General features: G+C 39.3%; 3 protein-coding genes and 1 non-coding gene across 8 annotated transcripts; 2 read left to right on the forward strand and 2 right to left on the reverse strand.

Annotated features, from left to right (window-relative positions):
• Positions 1-1,213: 1,213 nt before the first annotated feature.
• On the reverse strand, positions 1,214-5,567 carry pdap1a (pdgfa associated protein 1a). Its single transcript, XM_044178795.1, has 6 exons — positions 5,428-5,567; positions 4,288-4,370; positions 4,133-4,207; positions 3,635-3,759; positions 3,347-3,498; positions 1,214-2,622 (listed from the first exon to the last, which is right to left on the reverse strand). The coding sequence occupies exons 1-6, from the start codon at positions 5,438-5,440 to the stop codon at positions 2,594-2,596; spliced, it is 477 nt and encodes a 158-aa protein (XP_044034730.1). The 5' UTR covers positions 5,441-5,567; the 3' UTR covers positions 1,214-2,593.
• On the reverse strand, positions 4,287-9,271 carry cby1 (chibby homolog 1 (Drosophila)). Of its 3 annotated transcripts, none has more exons than XM_044178796.1 (6): positions 9,116-9,271; positions 7,898-7,996; positions 7,508-7,613; positions 7,218-7,330; positions 5,428-6,844; positions 4,287-4,370 (listed from the first exon to the last, which is right to left on the reverse strand). In XM_044178796.1, the coding sequence occupies exons 1-5, from the start codon at positions 9,149-9,151 to the stop codon at positions 6,764-6,766; spliced, it is 435 nt and encodes a 144-aa protein (XP_044034731.1). In that variant the 5' UTR covers positions 9,152-9,271; the 3' UTR covers positions 4,287-4,370; positions 5,428-6,763. The 3 variants fall into 3 exon arrangements, with proteins under 3 accessions (XP_044034731.1, XP_044034732.1, XP_044034733.1); XM_044178797.1 differs by lacking the exon at positions 9,116-9,271 and adding an exon at positions 8,235-8,354; XM_044178798.1 differs by lacking the exon at positions 9,116-9,271 and adding an exon at positions 8,150-8,323.
• plbd1b (phospholipase B domain containing 1b) lies at positions 8,578-20,872 on the forward strand. 3 transcript variants are annotated; one of them, XM_044178791.1, is made up of 11 exons: positions 8,578-9,116; positions 9,757-9,979; positions 10,304-10,387; positions 10,740-10,881; positions 10,980-11,126; positions 12,573-12,717; positions 14,243-14,443; positions 17,986-18,126; positions 18,249-18,434; positions 18,598-18,704; positions 19,846-20,872. In XM_044178791.1, the coding sequence occupies exons 1-11, from the start codon at positions 9,056-9,058 to the stop codon at positions 20,020-20,022; spliced, it is 1,614 nt and encodes a 537-aa protein (XP_044034726.1). In that variant the 5' UTR covers positions 8,578-9,055; the 3' UTR covers positions 20,023-20,872. The 3 variants fall into 3 exon arrangements, with proteins under 3 accessions (XP_044034726.1, XP_044034727.1, XP_044034729.1); XM_044178792.1 differs by lacking the exon at positions 8,578-9,116 and adding an exon at positions 9,475-9,630; XM_044178794.1 differs by lacking the exon at positions 8,578-9,116 and having other exon boundaries at positions 9,849-9,979; positions 10,308-10,387.
• On the forward strand, positions 8,764-8,836 carry trnar-ccu. Its single transcript has one exon. It is a non-coding gene; the product is annotated as a tRNA-Arg (tRNA).
• Positions 20,873-21,226: the final 354 nt, after the last annotated feature.

Here is a 21,226-nt window from a genome sequence, read left to right on the forward strand (position 1 = left end):
ATTACCCTCCATTCATTAGTGGAGTTGTGCTTCTTGTCACCTTGTGAATGTAAATCCAACATTCACCCTCCTTTTAGCTTTAGTTAGTTTGTGGTCTTCACCGACTCCTGGAGAGAAATTCTGGCTCTTTTGTTGTTAAAGGCTCCATGGTCACTAGCTACTTACTAACTTTTTATCTGCCGTGCTGGGCAGGTAGCTTATAGTCAGTCGGTTATGAATTTTTTTTTTTTCCTTTCTGCTGAAAACAGCTGCCTGCTGAGGCCGAAAAACGACACTATGAGAGCGGTGAGAGTGAATAAAAAGCGTAACGTTGCTGCCAGAAAACCAAAACAAGGAGCTGAAAGATGTCGTAAAGCTCCTAGAGCTGAGGGCAACTGCAGTCGCGGGAGTTCTCTGCGACTTCGTCTCTACCAGTGACCCCTTACATACAAGTAGTCATGTGATACATTGTTAATATAGAAATATTAATTACATCCGCTTTTTACTGTATTTTATCGTCCAGAAAAATTTTGAGCCAATAGCGGTTCCCTATAAAACCATGTCACTTCCTAAAACGTATTACAAGTTTATTTTATTGTACTGTAATGTAGTGCGGAAGCAGAGTGCCAGAGGTTACTGCTTTAATAAATGTTCGTATTCGCGGTTCCTCAAATAATGCTGGAACAGATCACCTGAGCTGTTTTTATTTCAAATTGTTCTTTTTTCAAAGTATGTTTATTATCTGTAAATTTAGACCGACGCAACAGCCAATCATATAACTGAAGTAGGATGAAATAACATTTCGTAATTCCGAGCTGCGTTTTTCAAAATTAATTGGATTGTTACATTACATGGTTATATTATTATTTACATTAAGCTGCACACAGATGTTGTGCTAACCCTGGTGCATGCCAGATGCTGCAGTCTAGTGGTGGCAACAGCAAAATGCAAAGAACAGTGGAATTCTCTGGTTTTAAAATAAGTGACATCACTGGGTCATACAAGTCTTCTTGAATAGTTCTTGGATCCGACTATTATTAAACTTGTGCAATATTCAGTGTTTTTGATACACAGAGTACATCTGCTGCCAAAGCATACATTTCAGCGCCAAAACAACTTGCAGGTGAAAGACACTTAACAGAATGAATCATAACTACAGATTCCAGCTGCTTTAGGCGAGCAACTGAAAACACAATCAGCATTTACAATTTGAATATAAATCACAACACAGTCATTTATCTATTAATGAATTTATTTTTTTTAAAATGACTTCAAATACATGATGGAAAACGAGGAATTCATTTTTACTCTGTGGCTACATTTCTCACATGTGGTTTTGTTGTTTGTTTGTTCGAAGCTACTTCCATATTATAGGGAATACTGTTTTCCTGATCAAGGCATTTCCAAATCCCCCACATACTGAGTACTGACTATTGTGTACACCTGTGTAAGTGTATCTAATAAACTAACTCAGTGTAGGTTCCTTGTAGCACTTTGATTACAGGAGAAAGACAGTGAACTGGTCTCGTGTAAACTTTGAAAAGGCAACAAAAGACACAATCCTTCCTATAGAACCACAGAAGATCCCATCAGAAACAGGGCAAGGCCACAGTTACTGAGGCAGTTTGAGACAATGCTTTCCAGCACTGACGATTAACAACTTAAAAATGCTTATTATAGGCAATTCAAGTAATATTCCTGGTGCTTTGAGCAAATGAGTACAAAACACATTTTGAAACACTTTTGAACTGACAGCAATAAGGTGATTCAAGTGAGGAAGTGTAAATTTGGGGGAAAAGTTCCATGAAAAAGCAAAAGAAACTAAATGTCTACCTTCTAGACGTGTTGTGTTAGGAGGACAGCTCTTCCAACTGTAAATTGAAAAAAAGGGGCTCAAAACAAGGCAAAACTAACAATGGGACCCAAAAAAAAAAAAAAGCTGAATATTCGAGTCATGTTTGGATGGTGAAAAAAAACAAAAAAACAACTCAAATCTTTAGAAAATTATACCAATGTCTTGTGCAACATATCCACAAATGCTAACTACATTGTATAATTCCTATATATCTGTTTATCCTCTGAATAGTGTTCTTTTCTCCATCTGTCACTGATTTGCCTTTTTACTGTACAAAACAGGCGAGATAGAAGGAAAAGTAAAGCACCAAAGAAATCCTCATACACGCTCACTATAATATCTGTCCAGTCATTAAGTAAACTTGCATTAGGTAAGCTTGTAAAGATGTATGAATCAAAAGAAATGTCAATAACTTCAGCAGCTTTAGAATTAAAACCATGGTGGGTGGGGGAGAGTAAAGAGGCCGTGAAGCACTTGGAAAACCTGCGATTGTCTCCTCTTAAGGACTTTTAAAGAAAACTAGAGGCATCCCAAATGCTGCATTCCTCTTCATCTCGCTTTGCTCGACCCGTTTTCCCTGTCCTGACCACACTTGTCATGGAAGACCCACGCCCCTCTGTTTGAAATGAGGGACGGGAGTTCAGGAGCGCCCCTGATCTGATGCCACTCGAATTGGTCCCCTCCCCGTTCTCCTCCTCCAGATCTCCTTCTCTCTCCATCCCTCTGAGACTGAAGTGCATGTCGAAGCTTGCAGATGGACTAGCGCTTTGCTTTGGCTTCTTCGGCTTCTGATAAAACATAAGAAGGACCAACATAGAGAACGGTGAGAGGCTCAGAGTTTCAAAATAGTAAACATTTTTCCATAAAACTGCTCCAAACAACTTGTGCAGCACACAAGTGTTCAAAGAAAAACAACTGCTGGAAATTATAATTAAGAGGAGAGCATGCAAATCTTGCATGATGCCAAGATATGTTAGACGTTCCCACCTTCTTCTCTTATCTAAAATGCATTTGCATAGTGTGTACACAGTACAAATCCCACACAACAAATCCTCAAGCTGAAATGAGAATAATGAATCATGATGTTACTATCAGTAGCTTTTTGCATTGGAGCGCCCCTGACTGGTGACTGAAAGCCCTATTGATATACAGTACACAACTAGCTGATTAAAAGCACCCACAGAAACAAACATGGTGTGATAACTCTGTTAATGTACATGGTTGCTAAACTATTAGCCTTATAAATAGTGCTTATACAGGCCTAGTTTTTGTACTTAACTGAAAAAAAATGTTCAAACCACCACCAGAGTGACCTTGCTTTTGAATTAAAAACAATCCAGAACAGTCAGAAATGACGCAATGTGTACTAATGTACATTTTCAGCTACTACATTTTTTGAACAGAACTGAAAAAATTATTCAAATCAGCAAAGTGATTCATATTTCCACCTCTAGTATACAAAGTTTTAAATTTACAGAACTGTTCGGTGTGTCAAATGTTGCGTCTTCTCACCTTTCCTGAGTTCGTCTCTCTTCTTGGCAGCTTCCTCCCTCTGTTTCTTGATGATGGCCAGTCTGGCCAGGTCGGCCCTGGCCTGGTCAGTCTTCCCCTCAAGATGGAGCTTCATGTAGCGTTCCTTTGATTTCTGCTTCTCTATCTCCTCTCTGACAGAGATAACAGAGGGGCATACGTATGAGATAAAGTAATACTTAGTCAAAATAAAAAGCCTGACGCCAGCAACTGAAGTTGAAGACATTGTATAGCTTTTGTATAAACATTCCTTTCCTGTGTGACACCTACCTCTCCCTGCGAGACAGCTCTCTGGGAGCAGTGACGTCTACCTCAGTCACCTTCTTGCTCTTCTGAGACACACGGTTGGGATTCTCAATCTCTATAAGCCCCTCCACTCCACTCCTTTTCTTGGACTGTGTGCAAAAAGAAACACCTTTGTAACATCAGTGAGACAAGAAACCACCAGTGCAGGCTGGTAAATAATGGCAGAGGCTGGTAAGCTTGTTTGTCTGCCTGCTACTGAGGCCACTACTATACCCAACCATTGTTTGGGTGTGGTTTTATCCCCCCCCCCAAACATTCAGTTTAGTGTCAGTCCTTTTGTCCCAGGTACAAAAAAGTAGTAAATTATCAAGGAGTAATTCCTAAAATCACCCGCACACTAAATGTTCACTTAAACACTAAGAATTAATTTAAAGCTATACTGCAATATTCAGTTTCTACCACCAAGTTCGAGACCAAGTGGTTTTACTGCTAAGTCAACATTACACCCCTGCATTTACTCACCTCAGATTCGTCGTCACTGCTGCTCTCCTCTTCAGACTCTGAAGCGCTCCCTTTCTCTGCACCAGCATTTTCTTCCTGTTAACATACACATTCAATCACACCAGGGCTGAAGGTTGAAGGTAACTCTGTGTCTGCCACAAAAGTCTTTCACTCACCAACTCTCTCTGCGCTTTCATCTGTCGGTCAATCTCCTCGGGGTTGCTGAATTGCTTCCCTCTGCCCTTGTGGCCCTTTTTCCCTGTAACATAGTTGTCAGAGTTATCACTGGCAAATCAACTGTATCCAACTGTTGTTGAAGTTTGTCATTCTACAAGCATATTACAAAGTTTACCAAATCATTTTCAGTACAGGGACTCATTTACTTTCATGCTACATCCACACAAGAACAGTAACAACTGTACAATGTAATATGATTAAATGTGTGGCCCTTGAATAAATACTGCCTCTAAAAAGCTTTTTGTCTACACTGAGAGACCTGGACAACACACTATGATAATTTCTCGAGTCAGAGTTTGTGGTGATGAAATACTGGATGGTATTATGTGGTGTACGTGTTGTGTTATTATGTACACCCCCTGTATTTGGACACATCTAACCCTAACTGCTTCTGAGTAATAAGATCCCAATACAACTCAGACCTGTATTTAGAGTTCTACATTTAAGATCTCATGCCATTATAAAAGTGTGATCAGGGGCAGAGTGAGTGAGTGTGTGTGTGTGTGTGTGTGTGTGTGTGTGTGTGTGTTGGGAGACACACTGAGGGCCAGCTCCCTTCACCGGCAAATGCCATGGCTATTGAGTATTAAATAGGGGCATGACGGCAAAAACAGCCAGATACATAGCTAGGGAATACTTTAACAAAACATTTGTTAAAGTAACTGGTAATAGTAACAATCGCCATCGGCAGGAATTAAAAATAAATGATAACGTTACTAAATAACGTTATGTTTAAGTGAGCCGACGCGGTCTCCTGTGCACATGGTAACGTTAACTTACTGGCAGTTGGACACAAATGGTCAAAAATCGAGCCATTCAAACCGTTTTAGATGCTGAAATTACCAACAAGCCGGTAGCCGTATTCATGCGAAGACATTAATTAATCACCGTCGGTACATTTGCTGTGTCTTTTCTGAATCGCTCATATCCGCAAATACATCCTGCTAACCGGTTAACATGCTAAAAGCTAACGTTCAGCATGTGAGAGTTCAACGGGAATTCATACTACTTTAGCTAACAAATCGCTAGCTAGAATTAGCTTGCTAAAAACTAGCATGGATTTTAATAATAATACTTACCGCCCCGAGGCATTATTAAAAGTGAAGTTTATACAGATGATATCCGCTACTGTATGGCTGAATAATCTGACAGTTGTACAAGCAAAGCCGGCGGTTTAAAGTGCTAGAAGAAAAGCCTAGAAACTACTTCGTCTCTCCCGCTGTCGGAGGCACAAACGTCGAAAAAGCTGCATCAGTCACGACAGCCCGCGCCTGCGTGGTTAGGACAATTCAACCAATCGCTGCGCTGAGCATTTGACTGACATGTACATCCACCAATTAGCTAAAGAGAGTAAAACGACGTATAAGGCCGTACCTTTCATTGACAGGAACACTTAATTGATTTTTAGTACAGGATATTACCATTATGAGAACAACATTCTTACAAAAACATTAAAGTTCCAAACTACCTTCACAAGAGACAGAAATATGATAATTTCATAATAGTTTTGGTAATATTACTGTGTAATAGGAATATTAATGATGCAGAAGAAGATATAAACACAAGATTTTCTATCCTGGTTGATATAAAATCAATACTAAATACATACATTACGCGATCATGATCTCAGTAAAGTTGTATAAATACTACTAGGACTTTGACAAAAAAATCTTTGCTCAAGGTCCACTTACTGAGTTGTTGTCAAACTACTGTTCCCAAGGTGAAGAATAAACTCTCAAATTACTAGGATTATTTATGCAAGAGCAGGCAACATTACTGCTCAAATATTCTGTGGAGCTGGATGAGAAATCAAAATAGTTAACAAAATGCTATTCAGTTTTAGATTTGCATAGTTTGTCACTCAAGTCTGTCTTTATCCCTGTCTTCTTGTGAATGTGTCACAGGTTACAACTCAACAAAGTATTAATCCAATAAGTGATTAGGGTAATATTCTAACTGTGAAAGGAAAATAAACTGCTTCCCTGTGATGGATTTAACTTTTAATCTGAATAGAAAATACAGTAAATACAAAAAAATCTTAAAGAGAAAATGTCAGCCTATACTTGCCATACAGATGTAAAAGATGTAGAAAATATGCTGTGTATTGAACAAAGATGTTCACAGTTGTTAAACAAATGCAGGACAGAAAAAATAAAAAATAGTCACTAACTGTGATACAACTGTGATACAGTGGTACCTGTCCAATAAATACAAGCAGGGCCGAGACCTACAACATAAGAGTCCTCATTATGAGAAAAATGATGACCACTTTATTTTATCTCTGCTCTTACTAGCAAAAAAGAAAAACAAAAACAAAAAAAGTTTTTCAAACATTTTTTTCATCAACAAACTTCAAACTCTCTGTGAATGAAGAAAATTTCCTATGATGAAGGCATCAGATCAGATCATGTCATGTCATTTCTTCCTTCGATGTTGAGTCTTTATATCTTCCACTTCTTTCTCCATCAGGTGGTACTCTACAGTAGTCTCTGTCAACTAGAATGGAAAGATTAAATATCAGTTATTTAACAGCTTTGGTAAGAAAAATACATCAACCATCGAAGTGCTAATTAAGTGTATACTTAAAATGTATTAAGCAAGCCTTTATAACAAAGCCAAGTAGTGTTATACCTGTGCTAAACCTACAGCATGTCGCAAGCATGGTTATGGACCCTGTGGGAGATAATATCTATTGGCCCTTTCACACATGACAAACACAGGTTTATCCAAAGTCACTGCATCTGTCTGACAGGGGTTTGAGGAGGAAGAGGTCAAAATAAACATTCCTACCTCAGTGTATAAAGATGCTTATTGCATCTTTAATGTTACTGAGAATATAAGGGCATAATCAAAGCTGGTCAGTTCTTACCATGTCCAAGAGAATATCGATCTTTAGTTTCAGGAGGTTGTTCTCTTCCTCCAGTTGTACATTTCTTTTCTTAAGCCGCTGCAGTTCCCTGCCAGACCCATTCCCACTTGATTCTGGTTCAACAAAAACAGAAAAAAAAAAAAAGAATTAATGTTGTGTTGGCCATTCAGCGAACAGCGATCCAGCAGATATGGCAACACATGCAAGAGATAGAAAATGGTTAAGTTTACTGCACTTAAACTGTGGAAGCAGCAACTGCACTGGTCTGTATTCATTATCGAAGTCATTACCTGTTATCCACTGTCCCTCTTCAAATTTCCAGCTCTGACCTCCAATGTTCATCACAGGAGGTCCATACTCAACGCCCAGCTCTATTTCTCTTGTTGAACGATCCAACTAAATGAGAAGAGAAGGTAAAAAACAATAGATCAGCCTGCCTACACACCCAATGCACAAGAGCTAATACAATGTCAAGCTGCAGCCCCTTTTGCACAATCCACATCTCTCAGCTGTCTCAAAGTACGTTATTTTATTCGTTTGCTTTTGTTTATCCTCTAAGTATCCTCTGATAAGGGATCAATGAGAGAAAGGGGTATTGGCTTTAGTCAGGGCACTTCATTTAAACAGTGTTTTAAGCACCTAATGAAGCTGCCAAAGAACAGTAAGTTCACGAAACTCACCGTGTGAAGGCTGGACAGGGATGCAGATTTGCGAGGTGGAGTCTTCTTTGGACTGAATGTGTTTCCAAAGAGCGGCATCTTTAGTGATCTTTTAAGGTCCTGTATAAAAGATGGTACACCAGTGGTAACATTAGTGTTTTATAGATAGCAGTATCACGTAGCCACATAACGTTATGTGTTTATCGTTGCTAACGGTACACTACGGAGCTAATGCTAGGTGTCTAACGCTCGCTAACTTAGTACTACTCATACCTGACATTTAATTGAAACTGTCGACTGCCTCACAGGTGGGTTAGTAGTTGTTGTGTCACTGAAAATATATAGCTAATATATTTACCTCCATACAGACTATTTATTTAAATTCTTAACGTGCTGGTTGAAATTCGTTTCTCTCCAAACAAAACCATGCTTGCTACTGCGCAAGTGTGAAAGTTCCATTTGTCAAAAATAGACAACACTCTGAAATATTGCACGACTTTTATATAACGCAGTTGGAAGGGATTTGCCAACATCAGCAAGTTAATACATTTAAAATGTAACTCGGCACTTGAATTTTCTACTCAGGGCGTTGTATGTACATTTTAATAGTCAAAGTCGTAGTAGGATAATATAAATACCCCTATTTAGGGGAGATAATGGAAGCATCCATGAAACGTAAGCGCATCACCATGGTGATCGAGTCACTCGGCTTTTCCAAGCATTATTTTCCTTGAACATATTGTGTATTCAGAGACATTTAAAGAAATGTTGTTTCAGAAACTTAGCTTGTCAAAATCGAAGTTTTAAGCAATAAAAATGGAAAACCAAGTTACTATGAATAAGAAGATTGATTATATAGAACCGTGACGGCATTACTCTTTTGTACAGCCCCAGTGGCCTAATGGATAAGGCACTGGCCTCCTAAGCCAGGGATTGTGGGTTCGAGTCCCATCTGGGGTGGTTGCCTTTTCAAATTCTCTGTGACGAAAAACTTACAACTATGAGGATCATTATAGAGACGAACAAAGTTTCAATCACAGCAACCGAAAAACAGCGCTCCACCGACCTCTTGAGAAATCACACACTTCACCGTCGCTCTCAATAGAAGTAATCAAAATAAGAACGATTAGTGATTGAAATACATGAAAGGCAGAGATTCGCAGGAAAATATCAGCTGACATGGAGAAGCAGTGCATCAAACTGTGCGTACTGCTGAGCACTTTGGCTGCATCAACTTACCGTGAGTAACGTTCCCGTGATGTAGTCTGTGAACATAACGGAAACTAGTTTTGACTCTATTGAAAAAGAAAGGCTGTTTGTTTATAAGGAAATTGCGTATGGCAAACAGATACAGTTCATGGTGGCACTTTTTATATAATGCTAATTGTTTGTTTGTTCTATTCTGCTCTATTCTATATTTACTTATTTATCTACATATGTTACCATTTAAATGTATTTATTTTTAAATTTTTAAAAAGGTAACACAATGACCAGCCTCGACATTCCACATCAATATATATTTAAGCAATTAAATACTCTTTTTAAACGGTTTTGTGTCGTTTTATGTTAATTAATGTTTACTGGGAGAAATCCCTTGTACATGCAAACTTAATAATCTGATATAAATCTGATTTTGTTTCAAATAGTAAATGCTATTCTACCTGTATGTCCAAGTAACTACACTGATCACTGTGAACCCTTTTGCTAGTCTATAAAGATTAATATTCATTTGATGGAAACCAGTCATGCAACAAGTAAGAAAATGTAAAAAAGCTGTGTTTTCCTTATGGTTCATTCTATTGGTGTCATGACATTATCTTACATAATGTGTGTTATCCAACCTCAACCCTGTAACCCTGTCCATCCCCTTACAATGGTAGACCTCCAAGAGGCCACTGTGTACTGGGATGCTGCCCAGAAAAGTGTCATCCTGAAGGAGGGGGTGATGGAGACAGAGGGGGGAGCCTACGGTTACTTCAATGACACTCTGCTCCTCTCTGGATGGGGCGTCTTGGAGATCAGCGCAGGTCATGGAGGAATCACGCAGGAAGACGAGACCACCTTCTTCCTGGCTGGGTACCTGGAAGGTCATCTCACTGCTGGGTGAAAGAATCTATTTTAAATAACAGTAACATGAAGTGTGGGAATACTCATAATCAGAAAACAGAGAGGGCCTTTAAAAATGGGGCAGTTGTTGAAATGTTACACAAAAGCCATTTTTTATTGTATTGCATATATAAAGCTGAAATATATTTTCTGAACATTGCTTTACATCACTGAGTTCGTTTAATTAATTGGTTTACATTTCTGATCACAATTTTGACAATGTAACTAGTAACTGTAGCTATTGGTCTGTGTTTACTTACTGTGATAGAAATGGTTTAATTCCCACTGTTTTGTTTTGTTTTTTGGTGTTTTAATCCGCAGACAGATGTTCAACCATTACGCCAACATGTACCCTCAACTCATAAAGGATGAGAGGGTTTTGAATCCCCTGAAAAGATTTTTAAGGTACAGTCGTACTATCTGTTCACATTCACGACTTACTAAGATTAATGTATATTGGCAGAAATTGGTCTGGTACTGGCTTTATCTTGTCTACTCTTAATGTACCAGAGGCTCCTCCCTTCAGCTACAGAGAAATAGTCTGTAAAACTTGCAAGGAAAGAGCGAATTTCATTATTCTGCGTTTCCATGGAGAGTTATCGTGTCCCACAGTGGTCAAGAAGCTTTTCCACCTGACTAAATAGGTTTCTTGGTTGAAATATTCAATATTTGTATTCATATTTAAGAAGCAACCAAATGCACTGATTAGTAACAGAAACAGCCCAAAGTGCCTCTCAGGTCTCTGAATGATCCACAGCAAACAGGACCAGTGGGCCAGAGAGCAGGTGAAACTAAGGAGATACAGCGACCCCTTGTGGAAGCATCTGGGACTGATCCTGGCCCAGCTGGACGGACTCCACGCCGGAGCTGCACAGTGGGCCAAAAGCAAACACAGAGAGGTGTGTGAATGCGTGTGTGCGTTGGAGAGATGGTGAGAGAGCTGTCACAGTATCATTTCATTCATCTCTGCCACTTGCTCTCTCCTTCCTGCTCCCAGCCTCTATCAGCGTTTGCCTTCCAGTTTCTGAATGGTGTTGGCGACCTCCTGGACCTCGTCCCAGCTCTGACACCTCGCTCCAACTCCTCCACAGGGGCCGGCGCTTTCAGGATGCCAGGAATGGGCCACTGCACGGCTCTCATCAAGGTTAGGCCAAGCTCATTTGGCTCAAGCTGTGAGGGAGCACTTGGGAAGCCTCAACATAGGACTAATTAGTCTTATTGTCGGTCCTTGTGCATAGGGTTTCCTCCTCTACTGTGTCAATGAGTGTAAAAGGCCATTAGGAGGGGAATATTTTCTCTTCCACCTACACTCATTCAGGCAACAAAGACAAAGTGTAAACAGAAGTGAGGACAGTGATGCCGTGCTATCAGAAATCCTACATCATTAGGTTTTAATGAGATTTTATTTCAGAAACCCTCATGTTGCTATTATTTATGTGTATATGTTTACTTGAAGGTGGGGTATGCGATTCTAATCCAATACATGTCCAATACACTTTTTGTCAAATTTGGCAAATATCTCCTCAGGGTCCTCTAGCTGTCCGTTCAGTGTGTGTGTGTTTGTACACAGCCCTGGCTCTGAAAATGGGAAACATACAAAGTGACTCGGACCGAGCTGCACAACACTATTCCAGCCATGATTTGTGTGTCAGGTAACGTTAAATTACCTGACACAGCTTAGCTTACTTTCTAGTTTGCCGAGATATGCTGTTGCTGTGATGTTTGCTATAGGAGCAGGAGAGTTGTGAGTATCGCTGTCTGGAGCTGCTGTGACAGTTTGCTAACCCACAACCAAGCTAACGATAGTTTTATTACTTGATGTGTCGTTGTTCGCTCTATATCATTGTATTTGTCATGGTATTGGATTTCTCCAGAATCACATACCCCACCTTTGAGTTTACTTAAATTTACTTTACTTAAGTTTCCCCCAATTTAAATAAAATATTTCCTACTACTTGAAAAGCGTCTGTATCTGCTTATTAACTAAAGCTGTCGCATTTACGAGTAATGAGTGAAATATACAGGTCTCATCTGCTTCTGTTGGGGTTGTTGAACACAATGAGAAGTGAAAGAAATTAAAACGTTAAATTACAGATTTTGGTTGTCCAAAGGGCCACGGTGCAACCTAATGACAACAATGACGAAAATTCTGGTTCATTACAAACATGACCGAGAATCTACAACCATCCTAGCGTCTCTGTGAGACTGTATTTAGGCACAGCGGTGCTTAGAGCTAAATGCTAATGCTAGCATGGCAGCGTGCGCACAATGACAATGCTAACATGCTGATACCATGTTCACCATCTTAGTACAGCAGCGGCTGATGGGAATGTCATTAGTTTTGCAGGTATTTGTTCATATTGGACAATCAAAATTTGGACCAGATGATGGCGCTAGACGAAAAGTTTAGGGATCACCAAATTAAAATTATTACAGATGTTATTATAATTCAAGACTGATTATTTTTCTTTTAAATAGCATCCATCCCCTAACTAGTAAGAAAAACGTTGTTTTATTGCAGCATAAAACAGAATATGCACACGTCCGCCACACCATCACAACCCTTCTCTCGCTCTTCTCTGTGTCTAAGGTGCTACCAGGCTTTGAGAACCTGCTGTTTGGCCACTCAAGCTGGTATACGTATGCAGCCACCATGCGTATCTATAAACACTGGGACTTCAGGGTGTCTGACACACACACCGCCACTGGAAAGATGTCGTTCAGCAGCTACCCTGGTACACACACACACACACACACTTGCACAAAGTACAATATCATACATATGATACGGCTGCACAGTACTGTATTTACAGCTTATCCTCAAAGATCATCAGAGGACTGACATGGCATAAGTAAAAGTGAGATTTACAGCTTGTATATGAAACAGTGTTTTTTGAGTACATAACCTGCATTTTGAACAGTAGAGTTTGTCAACCTCCAGCACAGCAAAGCACAGCTTTCTTGTAAAAGCCGCGAGTTGAGGTGAACGGCTTGTCCTTAATCCACACAGTTTCGTTTTCATCTTAGAAAATGTAAACACTGACATCAAGGACTTAACCCAAATCCTCAATGAACTTTCTCTGCTGAAAGTAATTCTTCTGCTAAGCACACAGCTTAGTCAGTGACGAGGAAACATCCACCGCAGTGTGTGTTCACCCAAAACAGAGCCATGATGAAATGTATTCCCTCTCTGTCAAGTCAGAGGAGGCAGAATCATTTTGTGGGCAAAGATTTGCAGAGTGGTCCAGGCCCTAAAAATCCTCTTACATGCTCCATTGCTATCAGAACACAAGTGGTTTTAAAGCACTATTTTTAGAGGCCGGCAGGCCAAGGATATCACTTCACTATATTAAATGAAGAGATGAAATACCCTCCTGCCACTGGAGGTGGTGTGTGACCCCTGCAGCCTTCTTAAGCTGCTTTCACTCTGACAATATGAAACATTTAGCACACACAGCAGATCAGGGCCAAACAGAAGAAGAAAAGATGCAATATAAATACTTTATGTAAAAGTAGAAGTAGGGGTGGTGGAAATATTCCTCTGCTTATGATTTTTATTATTGATAGCAGCAGCAGGAATGTATATTCATTATTAATAGTAGCAGTAGCAGTAGTTATAGTAATATAATGGTAGTAGCAGGAAAAATAAGTAGAAGTATTTCTTCTTTCTGTATGTAGTAATAGTAATACCAGCAGGTATAATAATAAAGGTAGTAGTATCAATACGGTTATTATTGGTAGAAATAACAATAGTAGTAATAGTCTTCATAGTACAGCTATTAATACTCCTATATAACTTAAAGCAATAGTTCAACATTTTAGGAAATTTGATGATTTCTTTCCTGATAAGAGTTAGACCAATACCACTCTAATATCTGTCCAGTAAATACACAGCTACAGCCGGCTTTGCAGCCTAGAGGTACAGCTTCCCCAGCCCACATGCCGAAGTGTCCTACTGTGCCTTCGGTGTGTGAGTGTGTGTGAATGGGGTGAATGTAGTGTGAAGCACTTTGAGTGGTCGGAAGACTAGAAAGTACCTCAAAACTGTACTTGAAAACAGTACTACTATATACTTCAGTATAGGTACTTTCCACTACTGATAAATAGAAATACAACCTACATGCAAGCTGTATGTTGTGGTTGAGGATAAGAAATGATCTCATCACAAATGTTTACTTTTCCCTCCTTCTCTCAGATATTACTACTCTAATATTTGTCCTGAAACATCCTTCTCCTCTCACTCCCTCTACCCTCCTCCAGGCTTCCTGATGTCTCTGGATGACTTCTACCTTCTTGGAAGCGGCCTGCTGATGACTCAGACCTCCATCAGCGTCTTCAACGTCTCTCTGTTCTCTCAGCTCAGCCCTCACAGCCTGCTGGCCTGGCAGAGAGTCCGCCTGGCCAACAGCCTGGCACACAGCGGGGAGGAGTGGGCGCACATCTTCTCCAAATACAACTCAGGTGAAATCCTGTTGATGTGAGTCAAGACGAGGGGGTTGAGAGGAGTTTATTTTGGTTTTTATTCAAAAACCAAAGTAGGCGTACAAAAAAAAAACTGTTGTTTTTCTTTTTAAATACATGAATACAGACTTTGTTTCTTCAACTCATTAGAATCTGCAGGAGCGCTGTACTAAACCAGACATGTCAGCAGGTGACATGATGAAGAAGGCGGAGTAGAACTTCCTCTGCGCACCTCCCCTTTCTTTGTATGAACAAACCTTTTGATCACACACTTTAAACGCTAACAAGCTTTAAAAAAACAAACTATAACTTCTGCCTGCCTGCAATCTCAAAACCAAAGAAATGGGTGACAAATACTATGTTATTTTGTCATGAAGAGAAGCAATTTATTTCTATTATACAAACTTTCTTTGAACTTGCATTCTAGTTGTACTTCAGTCACATTTCCCAGAATTATGAGGGAATAATGAGGGACTACACCGTCTTCCCAGAATTATCTTAGACATATCAGAGTGAAGGGGTTCTCTGTATTGCATGTGTCTAACTAAGAATATCCACAGTGATATTGAATCCAGCTGAGAAAAAGTGACGGTGGATACAGGATAACGATGCATGCCTTTACTGCATTGCATTCTGGTCCTTTGAGGATCCTGTCAGTCACTAAATTCTCTGTACCTTCGACATGCTGATGCAAAATGGCAGCTAGAAAAAAGCGTCAAAACCCCCAAGAGAAACTGCCAATTATTGCCGAAACAAACCAAACTCACTCACACAACATTTTATTTAGTCATTTAATAATTTAATTATATCCTTTACTTAACAAGACTAAGAGTCTACAGCCTCTGTGAGGCAGTACTAAGTAACAGCGGTGCTTTGAGCTAACCGCTAATGTCAGCATGCTCACAATGACAATGCTAACATAATGTCAACCATGTTCGCCATCTTAGTTTAGTGTGTTAGCATGCTAACATTTGAGCATTAGCACCGTACACAAAGTACAGCTGAGGCTGATGAGAAGGTAATTAGTTTTGCAGGTATGCAGTCATAAAACCAATTACTGGACAATTTGAAATTTTGACCTGATGATGGCGCTAGAGAAAAAGTCAGGGGATCACTGATGTTGTTACAATTCATCCTGAGGGGGACATGAATGTGTGTGCCAAATGTTATGGCAATTTGTCCAATAGTTGTTGATATATTTTAGTCTGGACTGTCTGGATTGTAATTACAATGTGTTGTAAAGGACATTTCTTCTCATTAAATTGCTTAAAGACAAACATATATATCTGTCGACTGATCTGATCGTATATCTGTAATCATGAGTATATTCCATTTACATTTACTTTGAACTCCACCTTACCTCTGAAGACCAGAGACCTTTCCTTTCATCATCAGTGCATCACTGTATTTGAGAGGGATTGGTTACTAAAGTATATAAAGTATATCCATATTGAAACAGTTACTGTCAGGATGCAACACTAGACCTTTCATGAAGATCTTAGAAGTAAATAATACTCAGATTAGATGCCAAAAACATTACTTTTGTACTTTTACTTTATTAATTCAACATGAGGGAAGTAACTTCTATTTGAGTAATAGAAAGATGGGACAGGACAGAGAAATAAGAACAGACAAGATGAAAATGAGACTCACAGAAAAGCATGAATTATTACCTTGGTCTGGAACTAAAACCCTGGCTATGTAAGAATTCACTGGACAAGTTTCCATAGAGATTTAGCAGACTCTCAAACAGACCAACCTTCTCGTTACACAACACCTGTGTGTGTTAATTGGGCAGCTGCTTTGATCTTTCACGTCATGTTGCTATGGGAGGGAAAGGGAGAACAGGACAGAGTGTTCTTGAGACTGACAGTCCTCTCATCACCCAGCAGCCACTGCTCTCATACTCCCCGTCCTGCCAAACAGTTGTGGTGGCCTGCAGGCAGTTAACCCGAGAGCCTTTACCTTTGCCTGTGTTTTCATTTCATTTAAATAGGGTTAGGTTAGGTATTTATTGTCTGTGCAAGTCAGTAACTCTGGAGCCAGAGGTTTACCTTGTTTCTTCCACTAGTTCCAGATCTCTCAGGCACATGCAAGACTGTGCATGCTGTTTTTCCTGTGCCAGTCATATGCTAGAAAATATGCACATGGAGTTAGACTAATAATGTGACTTTCCAATATTTATCTTTTATTAGATAAAGCCAACATACTGTAGTGGTGGTTTTACATGTCTTGACCCAAAGCATGTATGTTTTATGTTAATACAAACTTTCCAAAAAGCTTATAGTAAATTTCCTTCCTTCTATTAAGTTTGAGTTTATGTCAATACAGTATCAGTTTTCTTGCAAAGAATTTATTTATAGATATGTAATCCATCACGCTGAACATTACATTGTGGTGATGCAGACAGTCTAACTTTACCTATTGGTGTGTTCAAGGATGCGCTGACATCTGATTTTTGATCGTTCTGCTTCCTGTTCAGCAGCATCAGGAATTTTAGCCAGGCTGGCGGCAAGGCTCTAGGAATGTCAGTGCACGACTTTAGTCCGGACTGAAATATCTCAACAACTATTGGATGGATTGCAGTGAAATTTTATACAGACATTCATGGTTCCAAGAGGATGAATCCTAATGAATTTGTTGATCCCCTGACTTTTTTTCTTGCACCACCAGCAAGCCAAAGTTTTTTTATTTGTCCAATATGCCTACTCTGGTTTGAACAAATAAAAAAGTCTACTGGATGGATTGGCAAAAACTTACAGACATTCATGGTTCCAAGAGGATGAATCCTAATGGCTTTGGTGGTCCCTTTGACTTTTCATCCAATGCCATCATCAAGTCAAAATTTTTACTTTGTCCAATACTTTGGTTTATGACCTGCAAAACTAATGACATTCCCCTCAGCCTCAGCTGTACTTTGTATTTAGTACTAATTAGCAAATGTTAGCATGCTAACACACTAAACTAAGGTGGTGAACATGGTAAACATTATACCTACTAAACATCACCATTTTAGCATTATTATTGTGAGCAAGTTAGCATGCTGATGAAACCTTTTAGCTTAAATCACCTAGGTTACAGAAATTAAAACTTTTTTCTTGCTTATCGTCTGTATTTCTTTTCCAACAACACAGCTGTTTTTCAGCAACTTCTCTTCAGTTCTCAGCTGTCACAGCATCCTTAAAAAGTGCCAGCAGGAAGAGTTTTGAAGATGATCCCTGCTTGCAACTGTAGTACCACGCAATTATGGTGTAACCGTGACCAATATGATGGTTTACCAATTTAAAGCAAGCTTAAGGCTCTTCAAGTTGATTTTAGTGCAACCACTGTCTGCCCTAGAAAACCAACAGCATGCTTTGGAAAATGGTAAGCAGATGTGTAAAATATGTGTTATCTATGGTTAAAAGGCTAAAACATGCAAAATCACAATTGTTTAGGTAAGTCCTTTTAGTATAAAGTGATACTTACCTTCAAAACCCAACGCGTTGGATTCTCTGTGTCTGTGAGGCAGAAAGCAGAGCATGTCCCCCTCTCTATTTTAGGTACATATAACAGCCAGTACATGCTGGTGGACCTGAGCAGGGTTTCTCTGGGTCACAGTATCAGGAATGGAGCTCTGATTGTGGTGGAGCAGATTCCCGGGAAAGTGATGCACTCTGATCAGACTCAAGCTTTACGCAGAGGTAAGAAACAAACACCTATGTATTAGTCTGTCGCTACAGGTTTTTCAGTTTTATCCAGGATGGCTGTTTTAGGTGGCAATGTGTCTGGACAACCTCCACTTTTAGTGTGCTACATTTGGCAGGTTATTGGCCATCTTACAACATACCATTTCATATTGAAATCTACAACCTGAGTGGGTACAGTGTGATGTGGAAGAGATACGGAGAAGACTTCTCTTACGACCTCTGTCCCCGGGCCAAAATCCTCCGCAGGGACCAGGCTAAGGTGTCTGACCTCAGCTCCCTCAAACACATCATGAGATACAACAGTAGGTGTAACAATAACTCTTGCATTCCTCAAATTGTATATCCTTTCCTGAACTTAAAGGGCTTCAGAGATGTGACAGAAAACACAAACAAAGAATTCAGGATATTGTTTCTATTTTCAGACTGTAAGCAGCATGACAAAAAGTCAAACTGGTTTTGTTTCAGACTACAAGAGAGACCCCTACTCCAAAGGCCATCCATGTAAAACCATCTGTTGCCGTAACGACCTGAGACCAAGGAGACCACGTCCAGGAGGTTGCTATGACACTAAGGTCAGAGGTCATCAGCATAGTAGTGCCAGATATGTACTGTATTTCAGTGGAAGGATATAAAAAAGTATATATATATATATATGTGTGTATATACAAAATATTATACTGACTTGTTTATAGGTGCATTTATGTGTTTTTGTGTAGGAATAATATCGCCTTTTGTTTATTGGCTAGTCACCACCGTCACACAGGTCCTTTCTGTTCCCAACTTCCTAAAATGTTAGTAAAACCTGCAATGATATTTTATTGCCCTTACCCGTTTAGTTTAGTCATTTAATAATATTCTTTGTTTAACAAGACTAAGAGTCTGCAGCTATGCTAGCGGCACTGTGAGGCTGTACTTATGCACAGCTAAATGCTAAGTCAGCATGCTAACGTCAGAATGCTAACATGCTCACAATGACAATGCTAAGATGCTGATGTTTAGAAGGTATGATGTTTATCATGTTCACCATCTTAGCTTAGCATGTTAGCATGCTAACATTTGCAAATTAGCACTAAATTACTGCTGAGACTGAGAATGTCATCAGCTTTGCACGTATATGTAGTCACAAAACAAATTATTGGACAAATTGAAATTTTGACCTGATGATGGCGGTAGATGAAAAGTTAGGGATCACCAAAATTATTACAATTCATCCTGAGGGGGACATGAATGTCTGTACCAAATTTCATCCTTTGAGCCATGATGCTAGCATGGCTAAAAAGTACTAACATTTTTCAATCAAAGATCCCAGAGTTTAGAATATGTACCCTGGGTTACCCTGCCTGTAAGAGCTGCCAACATGGAAATAATTCTTAGTCTTAGTCTGGAGCTTTCTTCAGAGTCTTTTCCACTCTAAAGAAAAAAAAACTGAGTGAAAATACGAAATCCCTTTAGTTTCTGGCTTTTAAAAGGTCCAGTTTAATTTGATCAGCAGTTTTAAACTGTCATGGAACCCACATTGGTTCAACCCAGACATTATAAGTGAAATGCAAGTTTTGAATCACTGAACTCCATTAATGGCAACAGAGATTTCTTCATGGATGTGCTCAATGTCTGTTTGATATTTGAACCATATTAAATGATGTTGCTCTCTTCGTGTTACTCTCTCACTCCTTCCTTTGTGCTCTCCTTACTGATTTCTGTCTCATGGCACAGGTGACGGACTACCAGATGGCTGTCCAGCTGGTCGCGGAGGCAGTGAACGGCCCCACGACGCAGGGGGGCCTGCATCCGTTCTCATGGCAATCCTTCAACCTCTCGACTCATCAGGGTCTCCCACAGACCTACAACTTTCCCTTCGTCACCATGATGCCCACACTGCGTCGGCCCTGAGAGCACAGAGACAGAAGATACCACTCATCCACTTAGAACAGGTCATGCTTTCCTATTCAAATCAGTAATCCGAAAAGGTTTTGTCACAACCCTGAACATCCTGTTGGTGCACCTGTGATTACTGGGCACAATGTAATAGCTTAGCAAAATATGATAAAAATGTCCCTCTAATTTGGTCAAAAATGCGGATGGAAATATAAGCAAAGTTTAAATTCTCAGAGACAGTGCATTATCACAAATGAGTCATTAAAGGGTTAAATACAGACATGGGACAGTCTGATTGACTTAATTTCCCATTGTCAAATGTGCAGTCCATTTCAATTTAGTGTTACAGTCATTTATTTTATATTGAAATAATGCCAGTCTGAGGCAGAAGGACACTGGCTTGATTGTTTGTTATTAAACTATTTACTAATCCATTAGTACATCATCTTAAAATGCATTTTGAAATCAATTTGCTTGTTTCTACTGAACTATAGCCATTAGACACAGTGAGCTGAGTCTAATGGCTATTCCTGTTCCAGTTGAAATCACTACTGCTCTTTTTTCCCAGTATCCATCCAAGAGTGGCAGCATCATGACAGTGTACTCTGAATTAACATGTGGATAATTGACTTGTGTTTTCACAGACTGTTTAAATATTTGTTCCACAAAGTTTGGGATTTTAGCCATCAGCGGAATGCGTTATTTATATATATATAATTTTTGAAATAAATACTAATTTATTTGTTTGTTGTTTTCGATTATAGTTCTATGCAATATTTACTCAGGTTCACACAGTGTGGAACGAAATTATCTGACTGACTTTATATAAATATTAACGATAATAAAGTATTTATATATTGTGAAATGTGGTGCGTTTTCTCCTTTATTTAGTATTCAGAAATAGTTTTACAAAAACTACAAGTCCCAGTTCTTTGGTCTTTGTAAAGTTTGCCAGAGAGAACTAGACCAGCCAAACTTTTTCTTTCAAAATAAAACGTTTAAATTCACTGTTCAAAAGAACTGCTAAAATGCTCAGCCAATTCAACGAATACAGAATCAAACTCATAATTTCGCTATTTAATACTTGAGAAACACTGACACAACATGTGATTGTATGACACCATTCCCTCTGAAATATATTTTCAACTAGGAATACACTGCATGCTACTTTTTGATTTGCAGAATAGTTATTTTTGCCAGTAGGCTGATAACTCAGTCT

Source organism: Siniperca chuatsi, linkage group LG20 (genome assembly GCF_020085105.1).
Source record: "Siniperca chuatsi isolate FFG_IHB_CAS linkage group LG20, ASM2008510v1, whole genome shotgun sequence".
NCBI lineage: Eukaryota > Metazoa > Chordata > Actinopteri > Centrarchiformes > Sinipercidae > Siniperca > Siniperca chuatsi.

Coding starts and splice junctions, on each gene's coding strand:
- pdap1a (XM_044178795.1), bottom strand. Junction 3,499..3,634: donor GAGCTGTCTCGCAGGGAGAG/GTAGGTGTCACA, acceptor TATCTCTGTCAG/AGAGGAGATAGAGAAGCAGA. Junction 2,623..3,346: donor GAGAGACGAACTCAGGAAAG/GTGAGAAGACGC, acceptor ATGTTTTATCAG/AAGCCGAAGAAGCCAAAGCA.
- plbd1b (XM_044178791.1), top strand. CDS start 9,056: ATGGAGAAGCAGTGCATCAAACTGTGCGTACTGCTGAGCACTTTGGCT. Junction 12,718..14,242: donor GTCGTTCAGCAGCTACCCTG/GTACACACACAC, acceptor ACCCTCCTCCAG/GCTTCCTGATGTCTCTGGAT. Junction 18,127..18,248: donor GACTCAAGCTTTACGCAGAG/GTAAGAAACAAA, acceptor TACATTTGGCAG/GTTATTGGCCATCTTACAAC.
- cby1 (XM_044178796.1), bottom strand. CDS start 9,151: ATGTTCACAGACTACATCACGGGAACGTTACTCACG. Junction 7,997..9,115: donor TCACGGGAACGTTACTCACG/GTAAGTTGATGC, acceptor TCTTTTATACAG/GACCTTAAAAGATCACTAAA. Junction 7,614..7,897: donor CCCTGTCCAGCCTTCACACG/GTGAGTTTCGTG, acceptor CTTCTCATTTAG/TTGGATCGTTCAACAAGAGA.